At 45.6% G+C, this 25090-nt stretch overlaps 1 protein-coding gene across 1 annotated transcript; it reads right to left on the bottom strand.

Annotated features, from left to right (window-relative positions):
- Positions 1-7559: 7559 nt before the first annotated feature.
- On the bottom strand, positions 7560-9557 carry LOC140464850 (transmembrane protein 158). The gene has a single exon (XM_072560376.1). The coding sequence runs from the start codon at positions 9498-9500 to the stop codon at positions 8787-8789; it is 714 nt and encodes a 237-aa protein (XP_072416477.1). The 5' UTR covers positions 9501-9557; the 3' UTR covers positions 7560-8786.
- Between the last annotated feature and the right edge of the window lie 15533 nt (positions 9558-25090).

Genomic DNA, 25090 nt, shown 5'->3' with positions numbered 1-25090 from the left:
TCCTGTCAGCTTGATATCGCTCAACTACATTAGCATCGATTTCCCCTCCAATGCCTTCCTGAAGTAAGTGTTTTCTCTCGGAGTTGCATGAGAAGAAGTTTCCTCTTCACCTCCAGTTTTACTGCATAATCTAAACATTTGGCTGTAATTACGACTGCAGCTACAGCAGACACAATTAGCACCTTGTCCAATCAGTTTCAGATTCACAAGTATATTTGTGAGTTAGATAACAATCCTTTGAAGCTTCTGTCTAGGTAGGTGGCTCCTCCATTAATGAATTATTATAAAGGACTCACCACTTGTAATACTGAACAGCCTGGACAGAGTGGATTTTGGGAAGATACTTCCATTGTCAGGAGAGACTAGGACCCGAGGGCTCAGCCTTCGGGTAAAGACCTTTCAGAAGGAGATAAGGAGAAACTTCTTCAGCCAGAGAGTGGGGAATCTGTGGAATTCACTAGACAAAAGGCTGTGGAGGCCAGGTTATTGAGTATATTTAAGACTGAGATAGAAAGGTTCTTGAGGATCAAGGGGATCAAGAGTTACAGGGAGAAAGTGGGAGAATGGGGTTGAGAAACGTATCAGCCATGATTGAATGGCAGAGCAGACTTGATGGGCTGAATGGCCTAATTTCTGCTCCTATGTCTTATGGTAATTCAAGCATTAACATTTAAAGTAGACAGCTTTTTTTTAATATATTCATTCATTTAACAGTGACCACTTCCCTCAGGCTGCAGATTTTTCCAGCTTGCTCAGTGTTGAGTGCTTTTGATGGCTGGCTCTGTTTCTATCCAACATAGTCAGAAGCCAACATTTCTCTGGGATTGACTGCTCCTTCAGTAGGCTTTATTCCATTTGGGTCTTTCTCATCTGGGACTTAAACTGTGCCCTAAGACCAGGCACAAAATGAATGTGATAATCAACCTTACTTAAGGCAAACCCCCAACTGCTCAGCAACACAGATACCAGACACTGCACTTTTAAAAATTCATTCAGGGGATGTGGGAATTGCTGGGTGCACCTGCAGTTATTGCCCGTCCCTACTTGTCCCTTAAGAAGGTGGTGCTGAGCTGCCCTCTTAAACCATTGCAGTTCATTTGCTATAGGTAAACCCACAACATTAGGGAGGAAATTTCAGGATTTTGACCCAGTGACACCGAAGGAACGCTGATACATTTCCAAGTCAGGATGGTGAGTGGCTTGGAGGGGAACTTGAAATGTTTGCTTCTGTCTGGATGTGGTCAGGGGTTTGGAAGGTGCTGTCTAAGGAGCCTCAGTGAATTTCTGCAGTGCACCTTGTAGATAGTACACATGCTGCTATTGAGCATCAGTCATTGAGGGTCCAAATATTTGTGGATGTGATGCTGAAAGTGTTTAAACCTAGCATATTACCTTGAGGAACTACAGAGCTCTTGTGGTGATGTGGTAATGCCCCTACCTCTGGACCAGGATGTCCATGTTCAAGTCCCACCTGCTATATATATGTATAATATCTCTGACAGGTTGATTAGAAAATGCCTACCCTGAGGAATTCCTGCAGAGGTATTCTGGAGCTAAGATGATTGAGCTTCAACAACCACAACCATATTCCTTTATATCAGAGATGACTCCAACCAGGAGACTGTTTTCCCCCAATTCCCAATGACTCAAGTTTTCCAAGAGGTCCTTGATGCCACACTCTGTGAAACATGGTCTTGATGTCAATGTTAATCACTCTCACCTCCCCTCTGGAATTCAGCTCATTTGTCCAGGTTTGAACCAAGGCTGCACTGAGGTTAGGATGTTGGTGGCCCTAGTGGAACTCAAATTGAGCAAGAGTGGGCTGGTTATTGCTAAATAAATGCTGCTTAATAGCACTGTAAGCCCACTATCACTTTGCTGATCATTTACTGCGGACTAATGGGGCAGTACATAGCTGGGTTAGATTTATCCTGCTTTTTGTGTGCACGATATATCTAGGGTAATTTTCCATACTGTCAAATAATTGCCAGTGTTGTAACTGCTATGGAAAAACATGGCTAAGGGTCCAAGATGTTCAGGAGCACAAGTCTCCAGTACTATTGCCAGAATGTTGTCAGGGCCCATAGCCTTTGCAGTACCTAACGTCTTCAGCCATTTCTTGATGTCACGTGGAGTGAATTGAATTGGCTGAAGACTGATGTCTATGACGTTGGGGACCACTGGAGGAGTCCAAGATGGATCTTGAGGCTGAGGGTTGTTATGAATGTTTCAGCCTTACCTTTAGCACTGCTGGGCTGGACTCATCTATCAGTCAGGATATAGTTATATTTCCAGGCTACTCCTTGAGTAAGTTGTTTAATTGTTCACCACCATTCACAACTAGAGGTGCCAGGACTGCAAACTTTAGATCTGATCTGTTGATTCTGAGATCGCTTAGCTCTGTCTATCATTTGCTCCTTTTGCTGTTTATCATGTGAGTAGTCCTGTTTGGTGGCCTCATCGGGTTGACACCTCATTTTAAGTAGATCTGGTGCTGTTGATGCGCTCTCCATTTAACCAGTGTTGATCCCCTAATTTGATGGTAATGGTAGAGTTAGGGGATACATTCTGGAATACAATTCTGCTGCTGTTGATGATACCCAGTGTTCCATGGACTCCTAGTCTTCAGTTTCTGGATCTTCTTGAGATCTAACCCATTTACACGGGGATAATTTCACACAACACGGTGGAAGGTATTCCCACTGTGAAGGTAGGACTTTGTCTCCACGAGGACTGGTTGGTGGTCACTGTCACCAGTACTGTCATGGACAGATGCAGTTTCATAAGACCATCGGCGATAGGAACAGGAGTAGACCTGCTCTGCCATTCAATAGGATCATGGCTAATCTGACATTCCTCACACCCACTTTGAGTCATAGAGATGCACAGCAGGGAAACAGACCCTTCGGTCCAACTCGTCCATGCTGACCAGATATCCTAAATTAATCTTGTCACCATTTGGCCCCATCCCTCTGAACTCTTCTTATTCATATCCCCATCCAGGTGTCTTTTAAATGTTGTAACTGCCAGCCTCCACCATTTCCTCTGGACACACACCATCCTCTGTGCGATTCCCACCTTTTCGCCCTAACCCCTTGATTCCCATACTGATCAAAGGAATAGGATGAGGTCAAGCATTATTTTCCCTCTTGGTTCCCTCACCACCTGCTACATACCCAGTCGAACAGCTATGCCCTTCAGGACCCGACCAGCTCAGCCGCTAGTGATGCACCACTCTAGATGTCTTCATTTCTACTACATCAGCTTCTCTTGGTGTTAGGAGAAAGTGCAGACTGCAGATGCTGGAGATTCAGAATCGAAAAGCGTGGCGCTGGTAAAAGCTCAGCAGGTCAGGCATTACCTGAGCAGCGGGAGAGTCGGTTTCAGATATTCCTGATGCAGGGTTAATGCCTGAAATGTCGACTCTCCTGCTCCTCAGTAGCTGCCTGACCTGCTGATCTTTCTCTTGTTGTTAGATCAGATTGCCCACTCTTTAAATGGCAGAAGCATGGTTCATCCACAAACTAGCCAGTCTCAAGGCCTGTCTCTCTGTCTCAGTGACAGACAAGTGGGTATTGTTTGAAGTGTGCCATGCTGCCTCAAATGTAGCTGAGCTGCAGGAATCTCTCCTGCCCCCACATCCTGATCCCTAAAACCTGTCCACCATCTGTAAGGTACAAACCAGGAGTGTGATGGAATACTCTGCACTTGCCTGGATGGGTGCAGCTCCAACAACACACATGAGGTTCGGCACCATTCAGGACAAAATGGCCACTTGACTGGCATTACATCCGCCACCTTCAACATTCATTCACTTCATGCACAATGGCATCAAAATGTACCATCCACAAGATGCACTGCAGCAACTCGCCAAGGCTTATTCCACAGCATCACCCAAATCCACAACCGCCATCCAAACCACCTTGATGACCAAGCGCACCAGGCACAGGGGTCACCAACCACCTGCCATCCTGACGTGGAATTACATTGCAGTCGTTCCACTTCCACTGGGAATAACTCTTGAAAATGACTGTGCATCTGCTTACCCCACATGGGCCAGCACTTCAAGAAGTTAGCTCACCACCACCTTCTCAAGAGCAACAAGGAGTGGGTGATAAATGTTGCTCACACCTTAGGAGTCAATAAACGAAAGATAATGCAATTTTACATTGTTGTGCATTATGTCACATGCATCCTAATAACACCACACATGTTTTTTACTTAACCATTACAGAGAAAAAGTTTTGGATTCAATCCATTGATTCAATATGAAGTGAAGCCACAGATTGTGTGTAAGATTTAGCATAAAGGTCACATTTTGTAACTAACTCGAATCTTTCACTGAAGCATTAATTTCAGTGGTACACTTTCTTTGTGTAGTGATCATACTCATTGTGCTCCTGTTCTATATCCTTGACATTTTGTGTGTCTGTGCCAATAATAGCGTGTGATTAAAAAGTTGTTATTTCACCTACCTGACACAGATTTTGTCTGAATTGTTAAAGGGGAAGCTAAAGCGAAAACCAAATCAGCTTCATGTAATCTTTCAACAGCAACAAGCATCTGCTGTAACCATAGCAATGTGTGCCATAATAATTGTCATTGTGTCCGTCTAACATCCATATGACAAATAAAAAGCTCCACTGGATACATACTCTGTAACACACATCAGGACAGTTCTCTCAGCATGAAGGACATTATATCAATGTAGATTGTTCCAAAGTGAAACTCAGTCTGCTTGGTCTGGTGATTCAGATCATTAAAAGATTTATTGGTTCTTGAACAACATTGAGGAATTCTTGTAGTGTAGGTTTGTCAACTGATACCTTAAAAACTGATTAATTAGTCATTCATCTCTTCCCTGTTTCTTGGACAATGGAACCAATTTTCTCTCTGGGTGCTCAGCCAGAGGAGTTTAAGGTTCCTACATAGAAAGCTAAATCATTTTTTTCCCCATTTGGCTTTACCAATTGTGCAACTGACCAGAGAATTCATGGATCATTCTCTGTCCTGATCCATCTTACAATTGGAATTTAGATCCAGTGCCTGTCATTAGGACTTGTTTGTGTTTTAAAAGCAGACTGTTGTTTCAGCAGTGGAGAGCATTTCAATTCCACAGTGATAAAGCTTTTTTTTCAAAATGACGGTTTGAACAGGTACAAGTGGTCCTTCCTGATCTGCAATAATCGGGACATTAAATCGGCATCATAGGGAAAAAAATTAGGCTTATACTTCAAAGTAGGATCTTGTAAGCAAAGTCAAGATTAGGGTGGTGATGGAAAAGCACAGCAGGTCAGGCAGCATCCGAGGAGCAGGAAAATCGACATTTCAGGAAGGAGCCCTCATTCCTGATGAAGGGCTCCTGTCTGGAACGTTGATTTTCCTGCTCCTTGGATACTGCCTGACTTGCTGTGCTTTTCCAGCACCACTCTAATCTTGACTCTGATCTCCAGCATCTGCAGTTTTCACTTTTGTCTTGTTAGCAAAGACTGGGAGTGAAAGGTTATTGGGGTAGGTGGGAATGCAGAGTAACCAGTTCAGCCATGATGGTATTGAATGGCAGAGCAGGTTTGAGGGGCCAATTGGCCTCCTTCTGCTCCTAATTTGTGTTTTATTATGTGTATCTAGGTGTGAAGTATGCTGCTTGGTTTCACTGAAAGTGATTCCTTTTTCATGGTTATCTGAATTATTCCACATTCCCCCACCCCCACGTCTCTGCATTCTCCCATCCACAATCGTTTATATAAAGTTCAACTTCCTTCCTCAAACCAATCCAGTAATAAGTCAGCTTTCTTCTCCCTTTAAAATATTATCTGCCTTTGCTCATAGGTGTCCACCCCGAGATCTCTCAGTGTAATCCCTACTTTTCACTGAATCATAGAAACGTAAAGCGCAGGCCATTGAGCCACACGGTTACCTATGCTAGCTCTTTGAACAAGCAGCAGTACACTGTTCCATAAACCTGTAACTTCTTCCTCATCAATAATCAAAATTACTGATGGATCAGCTTTCCCCACCTCTACAGGTCAAATCACCCATAGCTGAACAAGTATTCAATTGATTCCTTGTTTAGGGTAATGGGTTGGGTAGAGGTTTTTGGGGGTTGGGGATAAGCTTCAACAGTGCAGTGTCCAAAGAATTACTGTCAGAACACCCCAATTCTCCATAGTGTCCTGCACTCTTGCAAGCTCCATTCCAATCTATGGAATGTTAATGCTGCCCCTCTCTCCACACGAGACCTACTGAGTATTCCCACGCTTCCTGCTTTGGGTTTATACTTCCAACGCCCACAGTATTATACTGCAGCCAAATGCAAAAGCAGGTTATCATTGAGTTGGTATCTTACTGGGTACCATTAAACACGTGAAGGTCCCTTTAAATAGAAAGAAATTCTGTCAGTCAAAACAGATCCTCACCCAGCAGTATCTATCCATCATGCTGTTGTGCAGTTCCTGTTTGTAATAGAATGTTGAGATTAACCCTAGGCATATTTAGTTTGTAAACTCATGCTCCTGAGCACTGGGTGGGAAAATAGCAGGAACAGACAGTAACCGTGTTCACACTTCCTAGGCTGAGATTGAGTTCCCAAGTATCTGTGGCCCCTTGGACCCCCTCCTTTTCTGTCCGATTCTGAACAGTATTGGGAGACTATTTGGATCGCAGACAGATCACAGCTGAGCCTGAATCCCGCCTTCTTTCAATGCTGACTTTCATATATACATGAGTTAGAACCAGGAGAAGGCCATTCAGCCCCTTGAGCCTGGTCAAGCCATTTGACAAGAGCTGATCTGATTGCAACTTCAACTCCACCCAACCATCTACTCCCAATATCCTTTTGCCCTCTTGCTCACCAGGAATCATTATGTTAAAAATATTGAAAAGCTCTGCAGATTTCCAGCAATATAGGAACTCGGGTTTAATTCAAACCCCCTCCTATCCCCCCAACCTGACACCCACCCCCCCACCCACCTACACTCCTTTCATAATTCAGCGCTATACAGAAAAACAATCAAGGATGATACAACACAGCGAGAAGCATTCAGTCCTTTCATAACTATGATGGGAACTTATTAGAGTAATCAACCCCCTCTCCTTGCCTTCTATTCCCACAGCCCCACAATTCTGTCACCTCTGGATAATTATTGCATTCGCTTTTGAACGTTGCTAATTGAATTTTCACTGCTCTTTCAGGTTGTGCATTTTCAGATCACAATCATTTTCTGTGTGAAAGTAGGGAAAATCTTTGTCTTACCTCAGGTTGCAAAGGTTACCTCAACCTGTTTTACTTTTACAATTTCCCTGCTGAACTTTGCTAACCAATTACAAAGCCCGGGGCTGAACTCTTGGATATTTTGCAACCTTGTATTTTCATGAGGCTTCTGTAGCACATTTCTCAAGTGAGCAGGGAAGCCTCCAAAAAAGAAAAGACAAGATTCAAAGTGCTGAAATTCATTAACACCCACTGGAAAAAGAGAGGGGGGGAGAAGAAGCGTCTTTGGAATGGCATTGGGATTGTTCATTTTAGGGACTGGTAACAGAAAATGAAAAAGAGGGTAATAATCGACACAGTTTCAAATACTTTATCAAAAGAAAAATGTCAAATATCATACATTTCAATGTAATTTGTACAAATATCAACAGCTCCATCCAAAGTTGATTGATTTACAAATTTCACTGGAACATTTTGAAAATGGAAAGGAGACTGTTAACAAACTCATTTGTTCAAATGAAAAAAAATGAATATTCATTATTTTTAAAAACACTTGAAAATTACCCCTCACCCAACACAAATGAAATGATAACTTTGGGAATAAAGCACACAGTTTGTAAAATGCTGCAGTCCATCCATTGTGGTAACCATTTCTTACCCACGTCCTAGCAAAAAATGATCTCCTTGAGAGTGGCCTGGTCAGTACAGTCATTGTGACACTTTGTGGCAATCACTTTGTGGTGGAAATGCTGGGTGACTGAAATGCAAAGTGCTTAAGGTAACAGACAAGCATCTGATTTGTTTGTGGAGTACGGGAGAAACACAATGGAAGTAAAGGAATCATCATGCTGTGATCAGTAGCATTACTTAAATACAATCATAGAATCCCTACAGTGTGGAAGCAGGCCATTCAGCCCATTTTGAGTCCACACTGACCCAGTCCCCTACTCTAGCCCTGGAATTCTGCATTTCCCACAGCCAATCCACCATACTTGCACATCCCTGGATACTATGGGCAATTTAGCATGATTGATCTACCCTAACGTGCACATCTTTGGACTGTGGGAGGAAACCGGAGCACCCGGAGGAAACCCACGCAGACACAGGGAGAATGTGCAAATTCTACACAGACAGTCGCCCAAGGCTGGAATCGAATCCAGGTCCCTTGCGCTGTGAGGCAGCAGTGCTAACCATTGAGCCACCATGCCAACCCTGTTTCCTCATTACCTGTAACCTTTGGAAAACCGAACATAGCCAATTCTGCCCAGTCCCCTGAGCCCCAACAGTCATAGGCAAGCCAACCCTGCACCCCTCTTCGAAAATGTGAACACAAGTTCCATCAGTCATTTTCTTTGACTCCAATGACCATGGCTAAGGTTTTTAAGGCCAAGTGCTGGGGCAATGGGATCCGGATTGGGAGGGAAATGGGCTACAGACCCTAAGTCCCTGGGGTACAGTTACCAGGAGCCTTTGGGGAGGGGAGTGGGTGGGCAGTGCAAGGGATTCCCCTCAGTCACACCCCACAGCCCCCTCCCTCACCTACCCAGCCACTCCCACCCCCTACTCCACAGTCCATTCAGCCCCTCCTCTGCTCCATGCCATTGGGCAGGAAGCCAGCGATGATGGGCACGGGCCAGATGAGAGCGGCCACGCTCCAGATGATGATGACGATGGTCATGAAGCAGGCCACCAGGGTGGACTCGATGGGCTTGCGGTTGACCCTCCAGCTCCTGTCCCAGCTCAGCTCCTCCAGGCTGAAGTGCAGGCAGCAGAAGCTGACCTGCTGGCCCTGGGGGCCGGGGATGGGGATGGGGCGGCTCCGCCTAGGGGGTGAGCCACAGCCCACGCACAGCTTGAACTCCTGCTGGCCCCCTCCGACCCCGACATGGTCAATGATGACGGGAGGGAAGACCCGGGTGAACGCGGCCGAGAAAAAGGAGCGGGCGTTGCTGTTGGTGGTGAACAGGAGCACGTCGCACTTGAAGCCCATGGACCTCTCCCAGCGAGCCAGCAGCGAGGTAGCCACCAGTCTCAGCACCGTGATGTTGCAGGGGCTGGGCGAAGGGCTAAGCCCCGGAGCCCCGGGTGCAGCTCCACCCCCAGCCCCGGGCCCGGGGACCCCAGCCCCGGGCTCCCCTCCACCTCCAGCCCCCTGCAGCTCCAGCCGACCAGCCAGGGAGAAGTTGAGGGCCGTGCTGTTGGGCTGTAAGTAGAATTCCTCCCCGCTCCAGCTGTGCGAGCCGCTGGTGGCGAGCAGGAGCACCAGGCTCAGGAACTGGCTGCTCAGCATGGCACTGTGCCAGGGTACTGCATGGTCACTGGGGACACCGCACTGGGTAGCAGGAGATCTCCCCCCCCCCCCCCCCCACCCCACCCGCTCCTCCCCACCCCCTGAGTCTCTCTCTGCACACTCTAAAGCAGGGTCTGTCTGAGACTCTGTCGGACCGGTGAGCTCCTCTCTCTCTGTTGAGCAGGCAGTCTGGCTGAGTCTCCCTCACTCTCTGTAACACAGGAGGTCTCCAGTCTCTCTCTCTCTCTCTCTCTCTGCACACTCTAAAACAGGGTCTGTCTGAAACTCTAGGACAGGTGAGCTCCTCTCTCGCTGTACAGCAGGCAGTCTGAGCCTTCCTCACTCTCTGTAACACAGGTCTCCAGTTTCTCTCTCTCTCTGTGAGCACAGCTGTACCCTGTAAAGCAGGCGAGCTCTCCGAGTCTTGTTCACTCTCTGTTCACTCTCTGTTCAACGCTGTACACTCTAAATTAGAGACGATAAAACTGCAGATGCTGGAATCCAAAGCAGACGGGCATGAGGCTGGAGGAACACAGAAAGCCAGGCAGCATCAGGAGGTGCTGATGTCGACGTTTCGGGTATTAGCCCTTCTTCAGGAATGGCAAGACGAGCTCTCTAAGTCTTCTTCTCTCTGTAATGCAGGATGGTCTCCAGGCGCTCTCTCTCTCTCTGCACTCTAATACAGAGCGACTCCTTTCCACCTGGGAAAAGCTGTACCCTGTAAAGTAGGCGATCTCCCTGAGGTTTGTTTCTCTGTCACTCTGTACACGCTGGAGCACAGGAGGACCCTTGTTTCCCTGTGGACACTTTAAAGCAGGCGATCTTTCTGAGTCTTGTCTCTCTCACTCCTGTGCACGCTGTAGTACAGGAGCTGTGCACACTAAAGCAGGCGACTTCTCTGAGTCTGTTTCTCTCTGTGCATGTTGAAAAACAGGAGAACTTCTGTGTCTCTCGCTGTGTGCCGGGATGGACACTTTAAAGCAGGCGATCTCACCTCTCTCTCTCTCTCTCACTCTCTGCTGTAGTACAGAAGGACTCCAGTTTCTCTGTGAAGAGCTGAAGCAGGCGACGTCTCAGGGTCTTGGTTTCTCTCTTTCTCTCTCTGTGTGCACGTTGTAGTACGAGAGGTCTCCAGGCTGTCTTTGTAGAGCTGGACACTTTAAAGCAGGCGATCTCTCGGAGTCTCCCTCTCTCTCTCTGTGTGTGTGCAGAGCTGTGGTCCAGGAGATCTCCAGTGTGTCTCTGTGCAGAGCTAAAGCCGGCGATGTCCCCCTCTCTCGATGTGCATTGCTGCACTGTGTAACGCAGGAGGTCCCCTCCACCCACCCCCGTCTCTCTCTGCAGTGCTTGTCTGTATAAAAACTCCCAGCGGTTTCAATAATTTGCACCAACCGCCCCACGCTGTATTTCTGTAAATCTCAGCTTCTCTTAAAGCTGCAACACCGTGGGAATTTTTTTTTAAAAATCATCTGCGTTCTAGCTCATGGTCCAGTTAGGGAAACAAAAACATTCCTGCCCAAACATCCGTTTTTTGTGTTTGCAAAGATACATTAATTCCTTTGGATTGCTTTGATGTGAAACTCAAGAGTTGTCAACAAGGCCTGAGCAGATCTGGTCCAACCACTTGAGACGATTAGCGACCCAATTAACAACTGAATCATTTCGGATTTCCACTTGTGTAGAGACATATCCTTTCTGACCCTGAAAATAATACGCTTCTCCCGGTGCCTGACCTTAATCGTGTTCATCATTTCCGTTTTCTGGAATATCAGAAACATTTTTCTCACTCTAGATACCAAGAAGCAAAGGTAATTTTCCAGAGAGGATGAAATAAAATTCTCCCAATGCCGATCATTTGCCTGCTATTTATTCCATCAGGAAAGTGATGGGAAATGTTGTCAACAGTGCCATGAAGCAGCACTTGCTTAGCAATAACCTTTTAGCAATGAGTGTAGCTTTGGGAGTACAGGTGGGCTGATGGTCTCTTCTGTCCTTTATAACTCTATGAATTAGCGCTTGCTTAACACTGAAGCCCAGTTTGGGTTCCGCCAGGGGCACTCAGCTCCTGACCTCATTACAGCCTTGGGTCAAACATGGACAAAAGAGCGGAATTCCAGAGGGGAGGTGAGAGTGATAGCCCTTGGCATCAAGGATGCATTCGACTAAGTGTAGCATCAAGTATAACAAAACTGGAATCAATGGGTAACAGGGGACAAACTCTCTGCTGGTTGAAGTCATACCTGGCATGTAGGAAGGTGGTTGTGGTTGTCGGAAGTCAGCCATCCCTATCCGGGACATCTCTGCAGGAGTTCCTTTGGGTAGTGCCCCAGATCCAATTATTTTGAGGTGCATCACCTTCCCTCCGTCATTACGGTCAGATGTGGGGATGTTCGCCAATGATTGCGCAATGTGCAGCACCATTTGCATTTGATTCGGATTAAAGATGCTTCAACAAAGACGTCCAAAAACATTTTCACAACCACCAGATGTCTCAAAGCTCATTCCAGCCAATGACACAATTTATGAAATATAGTCACTGCTGTAAGAAATGCAGCAACTGATTTGTACACCGCGAGCTATCGCAGATAGAATCACGGAATTATTGAATTGTTACATTGCAAAAGGATGCCATTTAGTCCATCATTGTCTGCACCAGTTCTCCAGATCATTATTCCACTCGGTGCAATACCTCCTTCTCCCTATAAGTCTGCATTCTTCTACTGCAACTACCAGTCTGCTTCCATTTTGAATGTGTCAGTTGAACCATGGTCTCAGATAGTGCAATCCAGATCCGAACCACTTGCTGCACAATAAAAGCTTTTTCTCAAATCATTTTTGCTTCTTTTCCCAATTAATTTCTACCTGTGTCCGCTTTGTTGTGATCCGTTTGCAGTGGGGCACAAGAGATCAGAGATTTAAAGTTGACAGCAATGTGATAAACAACCAGAGACTCTACTAACATGATGTTAAGTTCAGGGATAAATAGCCAAGAAACTTGGGACAACTACTTTTTTGATTCAGTGCCACCGGATCTTTTACCTCCACCTGAGCAGGCCGATGAAACTTCACTTTAATGTCTCATCTGAAAGACAGCTCCTCTGACAGTGCAGCACCCTCTCAGTGGAGTGTCAGCCTTGATTTTGCCAATCAGGCCCTGGACTAGTTGAAATAGGTGTAAAATGTATTGTTCAAGGAGTCTGAGTGACTATTTTGTGCCAATGCTGTGGCTTTCAGCTGATATTTTGTCCTTTTGCTTGAAGAGAGGTTTTAAGACCGAGGTAGTGAGCTGTCTACCCAAACCACTGGAGTAAACAGCTTGTGAGGCCTTCAGTTCTTTTTAAAGTTGGACCAATAGAAGCAGCCTGAATGGGTGTGATTAAAGCCACACAGAACCAGGATCTTGATTTTAGCTCTCAGCAATTCCTGTTGGGATCTGGAAGAAATGGCAGCTATTTTCTCTCTCTCTCAGTTACACCCAAAAGCTGGGGTTTCTCTTCCTGCTACAAGAATCATATGTGAGGCAGTCTGTTTTCTGAATTTGCCTTTTTCCAAGGGGTGTGTTTATGGGTATTAGGACAGTTCATTAGTAATAGTTGCTGTTTCTGTTATATGGTTAAGATTTTCCAATCCCGTCTTCTTTTGATTGTATTTTAACTATAGTAGATGAGTAAAGTATATGTTGCTTTAAATCCAGTAGTTTGACCAATTGAATTGCATCTGGAATTCAACACCTTACACTTACTTTTAAAATAAGAAAAAAAAAGGTCTAGACTATCTTTTGAATATTTTGAAGGGGGTTTGATTGGTTCATACCGACATGTGACAACATATACTTTTACGTTCACATTGGAGAGTAGGCAGTGATGGTAAAACCTCTGATATTCTTTCCGTTACACAGCAGACCAGGAATCTCTCCTGAACTTATCACCCGTCATCGATGCATGTTAGAAAGATGTATATGTTGAGCATTGATCTTTTGGTCACATTTTGAATGCATCATCCTTGGCTGTCAAGTCCAGGAGTACATCTCCATCCCAAAGCTTCTGACTCAGAGGCCGGAACACTATCTTCTCTGCTACAAGTCCTCCCTCATCCTATCTAGTAGTAAACGTAGAGCCCACCCATATTCAACCTGCAACTTCACTCAGAATCTAATCAAGGTGGGGGTCAGGTTCCTCCATCAGTGTCATATTTAACAGGCTCAATCCTTCTCATAAGGCCAGAAGACACAGGAGCAGAAGTTAGGCCAATCAGCCCATCAAGTTTGCTCTGCCATGCAATCATAGCTGATACATTGCTCAAAACCATTCTCCCACTTTCTCCCCGTTAAATCTTGATCCCCTTGATACTCAAGAACCTATCTATTTCTGTCTGAAATATACATAATGACCTGGCCTCTATAGCCTTCTGTGGCAGTGAACTCCATAGATTCACCCCTCTTTGGCTGAAGAAGTTTCTCTTTATCTCCTTTCTAAAAGGTCTTCCCTTTACTCTAAGGCTGTGTCCTCAGCTGCTAGTCTCTCCTGCCAATGGAAACATCTTCACAATGTCCAGTCTGTCCAGGCCATTCAGTATACTGTGTGTTTCAACTAGATCTTCTCTAATCCTTCTAACCTCTATCAAATGTAGACCCAGAGTCCTCAAACATTCCTCATATGTTAATCCTCATTCCTGGGACCATTCTTGTGAACCTCCTCTGAATATGCTCCAGGGCCAGTACATCCTTCCTGAGATATGGGGCCCAAAACTCTGCACAATACTCCAAATGTGGCCTGACCAGAGCCTTATAGAGCCTCAGAAGTATATCCCTGCTTTTATATTCAAGTCCTCTCAAAATAACTGCCATTATTGCATTTGCCTTCCAAGCTACTGGCTCATAAAGTCATAGAGTGAGAGAGTTGTGCAGCAGAGAAACAGACCCTTCGGCCAAACTCGTCCATGCCAACCAGATATCCGAACCTAACTTAGTCCCATCTGCCAGCATTTCGCCCATATCCCTCTAAACCCTTCCTATTCATATGCCCATCCAGATGCCTTTTAAATGCTGCAATTGTACAAACCTCCACTACTTGCTGAGGGACATGTGAGAGCTGAGGGCAGCTGCCACCAAGGCGTAGTGGGTACAGACCACAGTTTGAGGTTTTCCTGCTGTAGGTAAATAGGGGTCCGTTCAGTTATCGGACCCTCCTGATGCCTCAAATGTATGTAAATGTAGTCTTGTGTAAATAATAAATGTTTTTTTGACAGAGTCAAACTCCAAAGTTTCTTTGTTTCTCCATATGTTACTGTATAGAACTGAACTGCTTTAATGACTATGCATGTATATAAAGATATTTTATGACTATAGTATATTTTTGAAATTAAGAAGAGGGTTGATCATGGGAAGCTTGTTTGTAATAAGGCCAAACAGGTTAGATGTTAGCCTGTTAAATCCTCCCAATATGCCCGATTATGGGTGTAAAGACTTTCCAGATCAGTCATCCTGTGGAAGATAAGGGAAACCTTCGCAGCGCTTTGCTAATGTGTATGGACCAACCCAATAGAATTCCATTGCCCAACCCTTTGAAACGACAACAAACCGAGAAAATTGTGTAGTTGAATTCACAACTTAAACAAAATTTATTAAAAAAACATTCCAAGGGGCATTGGTATGAGACGCTATGTTTGTGCATAATTCAACATCACAAAAAGGATTTGGGTCTCAGCTCACGTTTCACCAGCTGGCTTTGCTTCCTGGTAACAATTGCTGTCACCGAGCTGGAGGCTTCCATGCAGATGGTACTGATGATACCTTCGGTTAAGGCTGGAAACCCAAAGGCGCATGTGAAAAGCGTCAGATCAACCATGATCCTATTGAATAGCAGTCCAGGGTCAAGGGGCTGAGTGGCCTACGCCTATTGCTATTTTGTGGTCTTCTGAAGTGAACTTTATGTAAAGAATAGGGGATGTGGGGACTTTTCGGGAAGGATTTTCCTGTTGCTCGCTTGTATATGGCGAGTATTGGGGATGGATCTGCCCACTGCTCCCTTGTATAGTGAGCATTGGGGATGGATCTGCCTGCTGCTCCCTTGTATAGTGAGCATTGGGGATGGTTCTGCCCACTGCTCCCGTGTATAGTGAGCATTGGGGATGGTTCTGCCCACTGCTCCCTTGTATAATGAACATTGGGGACGGATCTGCCCGCTGCTCCCTTGTATAGTGAGCATTGGGGATGGATCTGCCCACTGCTCCCTTGTATAATGAGCATTGGGGATGGTTCTGCCCACTGCTCCCTTGTATAGTGAGCATTGGGGATGGATCTGCCTGCTGTTCCCTTGTATAGTGAGCATTGGGGCGTATTTGCCCGCTGCTCCCTTGTATAGTGAGCATTGGGGATGGATCTGCCTGCTGCTCCCTTGTATAGTGAGCATTGGGGTGGATCTGCCTGCTGCTCCCTTGTATAGTGAGCATTGGGGTGTATTTGCCGGCTGCTCCCTTGTATAGTGAGCATTGGGGATGGATCTGTCCGCTGCTCCCTTGTATAGTGAGCATTGGGGATGGATCTGTCCGCTGCTCCCTTGTATAGTGAGCATTGGGGATGGATCTGCCCGCTGCTCCCTTGTATAGTGAGCATTGGGGATGGATCTGCCTGCTGCTCCCTTGTATAGTGAGCATTGGGGATGGATCTGCCCGCTGCTCCCTTGTAGAGTGAGCATTGGGGTGGATCTGCCAGCTGCTCCCTTGTATAGTGAGCATTGGGGATGGATCTGCCTGCTGCTCCCTTGTATAGTGAGCATTGGGGTGTATCTGCCCGCTGCTTCCTTGTATAGTGAGTATTGGGGATGGATCTGCCCACTGCTCCCTTGTGTAGTGATCATTGGGGTGTATCTGCCCGCTGCTTCCTTGTATAGTGAGTATTGGGGTGTATTTGCCCGCTGCTCCCTTGTATAGTGAGCATTGGGGATGGATCTGCCTGCTGCTCCCTTGTATAGTGAGCATTGGGGGTGGATCTGCCCGCTGTTCCCTTGTATAATGAGCATTGGGGATGGATCTGCCTGCTGTTCCCTTGTATAGTGAGCATTGGGGATGGATCTGCCCGCTGTTCCCTTGTCTAGTGAGCATTGGGGATGGATTTGCCCGCTGCTCCCTTGTATAGTAAGCATTAGGGTGGATCTGTCCGCTGCTCCCTTGTATAGTGAGCATTGGGGATGGAACTGCCCGCTGTTCCCTTGTATAATGAGCATTGGGGATGGATCTGTCCGCTGCTCCCTTGCATAGTGAGCATTGGGGATGGATCTGCCTGCTGCTCCCTTGTATAGTGAGCATTGGGGTGGATCTGCCTGCTGCTCCCTTGTATAGTGAGCATTGGTGATGGATCTGCCCGCTGCTCCCTTGTATAGTGAGCATTGGGGTGTATTTGCCCGCTGCTCCCTTGTATAGTGAGTATTGGGGATGGATCTGCCCACTGCTCCCTTGTGTAGTGATCATTGGGGTGTATCTGCCCGCTGCTTCCTTGTATAGTGAGCATTGGGGATGGATCTGCCTGCTGCTCCCTTGTATAGTGAGCATTGGGGATGGATCTGCCCGCTGCTTCCTTGTATAGTGAGTATTGGGGATGGATCTGCCCGCTGCTCCCTTGTATAGTGAGCATTGGGGGTGGATCTGCCCGCTGCTCCCGTGTATAGTGAGCATTGGGGGTGGATCTGCCCGCTGCTCCCTTGCATAGTGAGTATTGGGGATGGATCTGCCTGCTGCACCCTTGTATAGTGAGCATTGGGGATGGAACTGCCCGCTGTTCCCTTGTATAATGAGCATTGGGGATGGATCTGTCCGCTGCTCCCTTGCATAGTGAGCATTGGGGATGGATCTGCCCACTGTTCCCTTGTATAGTGAGCATTGGGGATGGATCTGCCCGCTGCTCCCTTGTATAGTGAGCATTGGGGATGGATCTGTAAACTGCTCCCTTGTATAGTGAGCATTGGGGATGGATCTGCCCGCTGCTCCCTTGTATAGTGAGCATTGGGGATGGATTTGCCCGCTGCTCCCTTGTATAGTGAGCATTGGGAATGGATCTGCCCACTGTTCCCTTGTATAGTGAGCATTGGGGATGGATCTGCCTGCTGCTCCCTTGTATAGTGAGCATTGGGAATGGATCTGCCCACTGTTCCCTTGTATAGTGAGCATTGGGGATGGATCTGCCCGCTGCTCCCTTGTATAGTGAGCATTGGGGATGGATTTGCCCGCTGCTCCCTTGTATAGTGAGCATTGGGAATGGATCTGCCCACTGTTCCCTTGTATAGTGAGCATTGGGGATGGATCTGCCTGTCGCTCCCTTGTATAGTGAGCATTGGGAATGGATCTGCCCACTGTTCCCTTGTATAGTGAGCATTGGGAATGGATCTGCCCACTGTTTCCTTGTATAGTGAGCATTGGGGATGGATCTGCCTGCTGCTCCCTTGTATAGTGAGCATTGGGAATGGATCTGCCCACTGTTCCCTTGTATAGTGAGCATTGGGGATGGATCTGTAAACTGCTCCCTTGTATAGTGAGCATTGGGGATGGATCTGCCTGCTGCTCCCTTGTATAGTGAGCATTGGGAATGGATCTGCCCACTGTTCCCTTGTATAGTGAGCATTGGGGATGGATCTGCCCGCTGCTCCCTTGTATAGTGAGCATTGGGGATGGATCTGTAAACTGCTCCCTTGTATAGTGAGTATTGGGGATGGATCTTCCCGCTGTTCCCTTGTATAGTGAGCATTGGGGTGGATCAGCCCGCTGCTCCCTTGTATAGTAAGCATTAGGGTGGATCTGTCCGCTGCTCCCTTGCATAGTGAGTATTGGGGATGGATCTGCCTGCTGCTCCCTTGTATAGTGAGCAGTGGGGATGGATCTGCCCACTGCTCCCTTGTATAGTGAGCATTGGGGATGAAACTGCCCGCTGTTCCCTTGTATAGTAAGCATTAGGGTGGATCTGTCCGCTGCTCCCTTGCATAGTGAGTATTGGGGATGGATCTGCCTGCTGCTCCCTTGTATAATGAGCATTGGGGATGGATCTGCCCACTGCTCCCTTGTGAAATGAGCATTTGGGATGGATCTGCCCGCTGCTCCCTTGTATAATGAGCATTTGGGATGGATCTGCCCGCTGCTCCCTTGTATAATGAGCATTGGGGATGGATCTGCCCACTGCTCCCTTTTACAGTGAGCATTGGGGGTGGTTCTGCCCACTGCTCCCTTTTATAGTGAGCATTCGTGAGAGTGAACTGCCTCAAACTACCTTCGCCCAATATTGCAGACCAGGAAAGGTGGCAAATGCCGTAAGGCAGCCACATGGGAAATACCACTGATATCACCAAAGGATTGTACATAGACAATGTCAAAAAGGTGCCAAAGTTGCATCCTCTTAATGAATGTGATCAGGAGTTTTTGATTTGAAAGCTTTAGTTTTGTAAATCAATCTGAACCATAACAGCGTAAAATGTCAACCACATGATTTGGCTCATTGAACCTCATCATTCTAACATATAAACTACTCACACACATGAGCCATCGCCACAAGCAACTGAGTGCATTTTGAATGCCACCTGTGTTTTTACTTGGTGACAGTGTTGGTGTGGGAATAGGCACTGAAACATGGTGTTGTCTGTCTGCTCAGATGGTTGTTAAATATCTCCTGGCACTCTTTGAAGAAGAGAAGGGGCTGGTCCTAATGTCTTGGCCAAGATTCCTCCCATGACCATTAACACCAGTGAAGGTGGGCTATATTCCCGTTGGCTGCAAGTGTTAAGTGCAGAAGGATTTAAAGTAGTGAACTGAGAGTACCTTGAGCTTTATTGGAACAGTGTAGGAAACAAAGGTCAAAGTGGGAGTAATGACAGATGGCCACCTACTGTGATGCCTCATAAGTAATTCTTTGTTTATAAAGAATGTGAGAACATAAAAGCGAACATTTTATTGTGGGCCATATGTGAAAGTTTCACACCAGAAAGTAAGAAATCTCAGGAGCTGGAGTAGGCCATTTGGCCTGTCGAGTTACTCAATGGTTAAATAAGGTCACGGCTGATCTGCTACAATTCCACTCTGCCCCTCTCCTATTATGGCCAACCTTCTGCCAATATGATATACCACTTTACGAACGCTACAATGATAGCACCTATTTGACTTAGACAGCTGACTCTGCCTTCCAGATCAGTGGGAACCCAGTGAATCCCAGTGGTGAGGATGATTTACCTCATGGATGGCTGGGGTTGAAGTGAAATGTCAGTGTTAGCTGTGTGCCCGTAGTCGCTTTGTGATCCCAATCTTACCCATGATATGGAGGTGCTGGTGTTGGACTGGGTGGACAAAGTTAAAAATCACATCACACCAGGTTACAGTCCAATAGATTTAGAACATAGAACATAACAGCGCAGTACATGCCCTTTGGCCCTCGATGTTGCGCCAACCTGTGAAACCAATCAGAAGCCCATCTAACCCACGCTATTCCATTTTTGTCTATATGCCTATCTAATGACCATTTAAATGCCCTTAAAGTTGGCAGGTCTACTACTGTTGCAGGCAGTGAATTCCACTGAGTAAAGGAACTACTTCTGACATCTGTCCCATATCTATCACCCCTCAGTTTAAAGCTATGTCCCTTTGAGCTAGCTATCACTATTCCAGTAAAAAGGCTCTCACTGTCCAACTTATCTAACCCTCTGATTATCTTATATGTCTCAATTAAGTCATCTCTCAACCTTCTTCTCTGTCACGAAAACAGCCTCAAGTCCCTTAGCCTTTCCTCGTAAGACCTTCCGTCCCTACCAGGCAACATCCTGGTAAATCTCCTCTGAACCCGTTCCAAAGCTTTCACATCCTTCCTATAATGCACTGACCAGAATTGTACACAATGCTCCAAGTGCGACCGCACCAGAGTTTTATACAGCTGCAACATGACCTCATAGTTCCAAAACTCAATCCCTCTACCAATAAAAGCTAACACACCATATGCCTTCCTAACAATCCTATCAACTTGGGATCTATGCACATGGACAACGAGCTCTCTCTGCTCACCTACACTACCAAAAATCTTACCATTAGCCCAGTACTCTGCATTCCTCTTACTCCTTCCAAAGTGAATCACCTCACACTTTTCTGCATTAAACTCCATTTGCCAACTCTCAGCCCAGCTTTGCAGCTTATCTATGTCCTTCTGTGACCTACAACATCCACTGGCACTATCCACAACTCTACTGTCCTTAGTGTCAACCACAAATTTCCTAACCCATCTTTCTGTGCCCTCATTCAGGTCATTTATAAAAATGACAAACAGTAGTGGACCTAAACCAGATTCTTGCGGTAGACCACTAGTACCTAAACTCCAGGACGAACATTTTCCATCAACACCACCACCCTTTGTCTTCTTTCAGCTAGCCAATTTCTGATCCAAACTGTTAAATCACCCTCAATCCCAAGCCTCTGTATTTTGTGTAATAGCTTATAATGGGGATCTTTATCAAAAAGCTTACTGAAGTGCATATACACCACATCAACCACCTTATCTTCATCCACCTGTTCTGTCCCCTTCTTGAAGAACTCAATAAGGTTACTGAGGCACAACTTACTCTTCACAAAACCATGTTTACGATCCCTAATCAACTTATTCCTTTCTAGATAATTATAAATCCGATTTCTCTTATAACCTTTTCCAGCACTTTATCCACAACCGACGTAAAGGTTCATTCTTTTATAATTGCCAGGGTTGTCTCTATTCCCACTAGGGAACAACATTTGCTCTCCTCTAGTCTTCTGGCACTATTCCTTTAGACAATGACGACATAAAGATCAAAGCCAAAGGCTTGGCAATCTCCACCTTGGCTTCCCAGAGAATCTGAGGATACATCCCATCCAGCCCTGGGAACTTATCTATTTCCACACTTTGCAGAATTGCTAACACCTCCTCCTTGTGAACCTCAATCCCATCTAGTCTAGTAGCCTGTATCTCAGTACTCTCCTCGTCAACAGGTCACTAGTTACCTAATGAAGGAGCAGCTCTCCGAAAGCTAGTACTGCCAAATAAACCTGTTGGACCATAAACTGGTGTTGTGTAATTTTTAACCCTATCTTACCCATACAGGCTGTCTAGGAGAAAGTGAGGACTGCAGATGCTGGAAATCAGAGCTGAAAGATGTGTTGCTGGAAAAGTGCAGCAGGTCAGGCAGCATCAAAGGAGAAGGTGAATTGACGTTTTGGCAGAAGCCCTTCTTCAGGCTGTCCCACAGAAAGGACACTGTTATCAGCTAGGAAAGATGGTGGCTCAAGTGGACGCTATTTCTCTCTCACGCTCTCTCTCACTTTATCCTCTCTCTTGTTGAGCAGAAATCCCCAACACCATTTATGAAGATTTGAATCCCCGTTTTGCGTGTGAAAGGACATCTGCTTCCCATGTGTTGATGTGAATAGACCAGATCTTAGTGCAGCCTTTGAGACTGTCTCTGGAATGTTTCCTTTACTTACTATGTAGACAGCTTCCTCGATGTAGCTCTGATTGAGTACAAGATCAGTTCATGCAGAATTGAGTCAGCATTCTGACGACAAATTTAGTCCATTTGTTGTGAGTTAATCACGGTCCCTCTGCTTGATGTGTCTGTGTATAGGATGCTCATGTTTGTTCTTCTCCCATTTGATTCAAATAATCCTTCTAAAATAGTATCGATGGTCTTGATCGAGGACTTTGATATGATGTCTTTGTGAGAAAGCCAAAGCTTACACATTATACCTCAGGCAGAAAGATTTGTAAGACAAATGCATATAGGCCAAACTGAAAGCAGGGATTAATGGGAGTTGCTTGTAAATTGATCCATTTACATTGGACATAGACCAATACAGCACAGGAACAGCCCTACAGCCTACAGCCCACAATGTTGTGCTGAACATGACCCCAAATTAAGCTATTACCTTCTGCCTGCCCTTGGACAATATCCCTCCATTCCTTGCATATCCATGTGCTTATCTAAGAGTCCCTTAAATGCCCCTATTGTATCTGCCTTCATCACCACCCCTGGCAGAGTGTTCCAGATTCCCACCACTCTCTGTGTAAAAAAGCTTGCCCCTCACATCTCCTTTGAACTTACCCCTTTTCACCTTAAATACATGGCTCTAACATTCGACATTTCAACTCTGGATAAAGATTCTGACTGTCAACCCTATCAATGCATCTCATAATTTTACAGACTTCTATCAAGTCTCCTGTCAGCCTCCGTCACTTTAGAGAAGACAACCCAAGTGTTTCTAACCTCTCCTTTAACTCATACCCTCTAATCCAGGCAACATCCTCGCAAACCTCTTCTGCACCCTCTCCAAAGCCTCCACATTATTCCTGTAATGTGGCGACCAGGATTGAATGCAATACTCTAAGTGTGGCCCAACCAAATCCTTATAAAGCTGCAACATCCTTATCACTTGTACTCAATTCCCCAACCAATAAAGGCAGGCATGTCAAATACCTTCTTTACCACCCTAGCTCCTTGTGTGCCCACTTTCAGGGAGCATAGTAAATATATCTAGTTGATAGATGTGCATTATTATACTTGCTTCCTTGAACATCTAGCTTAAGAAATCCCAACCAGTCAATTTTATATTACTTCATAAAACAGTTCATGTAGAAAGAAAGAGAACGCAAAATTCCTCACACTTACTCATGCCAGTTAAAACTTAAAGCTTCCAGTCGTAATAGCATTATGATGCCAACGATACAGAGTCATAGAGATGTACAGTACGGAAACAGATCCTTCGGTCCAACCCGTCCATGCCAACCAGATATCCCAACCCAATTTAGTCCCACCTGCCAGCATTTGGCCCATATCCCTCCAAACCCTTCTTATTCATATACCCATCCAAATGGCTTTTAAATGTTGCAATTGTACCAGCCTCTACCATTTCCTCTGGCAGCTCATTCCATACACATACCACCCTCTGAGTGAAAAAGTTGCCCCTTAGGTCTCTTTTATATTTTTCCACTCTCACCCTAAACCTACGCCCTCTAGTTCTGGACTCCCCCACCCCAGGGAAAAGATCTTATTTATTTACCCTATCCATGCCCCTCATAATTTTATAAACCTCGAGAAGGTCACCCCTCAGCCTCCGATGCTCCAGGGAAAACAGCCTCAGCCTGTTCAGCCTCTCCCTGTAGCTCAAATCCTCCAACCCTGGCAACATCCTTGTAAATCTTTTCTGAACCCTTTCAACTTTCACAACATCTTTCTGTTAGGAAGGAGACCAGAATTGTACGTAATATTCCAAAAGTGGCCTAACCAATGTCCTGTACAGCTGCAACATGACCTCCCAACTCCTGTACTCAATACTCTGACCAATAAAGGAAAGCATACCAAACACCTTCTTCACTATCCTATCTACCTGCGACTCCAGTTTCAAGGAGCTATGAATCTGCACTCCAAGGTCTCTTTGTTCCGCAACACTCCCTCAGACCTTAACATTAAGTGTATAAGTCCTGTTAAGATTTGCTTTCCCAAAATGCAGTACCTCACATTTATCTAAATTAAACTCCATCTGTCATCCTCAGCCCATTGGCCCATCTGATCAAAATCCCATTGTAATGAATTGACTTTGCCATAATGAATTTACTTTGTTTCTGCAGTGCAAGTACAGGAACTTTATGCCACTCCATGCATGAGGGCTCACAGGGTAAAACGCCATTGTTATCAGATAGCAAAGGAAAGATACTGTCTGACAGCAATTAGTTAATTTCAATGTTGAGCTGCAGCCTTTCCTGAACCGGAAATTACTGTAATACTTGATCAGAAACAACAAGCAAAACAAGACTCCCCTTAATTCTTCGCAATTTTTAGGCCATTAATTTAGATTTCTCAGTTATTTTTATGCTGTATTAATCCATGCATTCCTGAAGAAGGGCTTATGCCCGAAACGTCGATTCTCCTGCTTCTTGGATGCTGCCTGACCTACTGTGCTTTTCCAGCAACACATTTTTCAGCATTAATCCATGCATGGATAATAAAAATATCTAACACAGCTGAGAATGTGAAACAGATATCTTTCATTCAATGACTTTGCATTAATTCTCATTCATTTGATTTCACTTTGTTACCCCATAGCTAGAGCATAGAGATCAGGTCTTTTCTCCTTTTCTTCTTGGCAAATTTTATGCACTCTTCGCTCCAATGCTTGACGTAGATTCAATACTTTAGGATACCAAGGGAGGATTTTAGTCACCACGATCAATATGTTCCGGATATGAACATACTCGCCAGTTTGAAGGCAGTGCGCAGATACTTTGGTTAATTTCTAATGCATCATTGGGCATTTTATTTAGGTTCCTTAGATTTCTTCTTTCCTGGAAAGGGACTTTAGCGCACCATTTGGCAAAGAGTAAACGGCACTAACATTGGGCCCAGAAGGTGCATTGCTTGATTTTAATCCTTTGTTTACAATGTCCCCACCAACATAAAGGGATTGGGGGTGGGGAAACATTGGGCCTGATTTTAACTCACTCAAAACCCATTTATTTAACACCGAGTTATAATTGAGTCCAGTTCAACAGAGGGGAAATTTGAGACCGTGGCTTTATCAGAATCAAATCGCACCTCCCTCCCCCCCCC

This window comes from Chiloscyllium punctatum, chromosome 41, assembly GCF_047496795.1.
Source record: "Chiloscyllium punctatum isolate Juve2018m chromosome 41, sChiPun1.3, whole genome shotgun sequence".
Lineage (NCBI taxonomy): Eukaryota > Metazoa > Chordata > Chondrichthyes > Orectolobiformes > Hemiscylliidae > Chiloscyllium > Chiloscyllium punctatum.
Note: the sequence above shows the minus strand (reverse complement) of the source record. Positions and strands in the feature narration are given on the sequence as shown.

Bases quoted from the DNA above. Each gene is read 5' to 3' on its own strand.
- LOC140464850 (XM_072560376.1), bottom strand. From the start codon at position 9,500: ATGCTGAGCAGCCAGTTCCTGAGCCTGGTGCTCCTGCTCGCCACCAGC.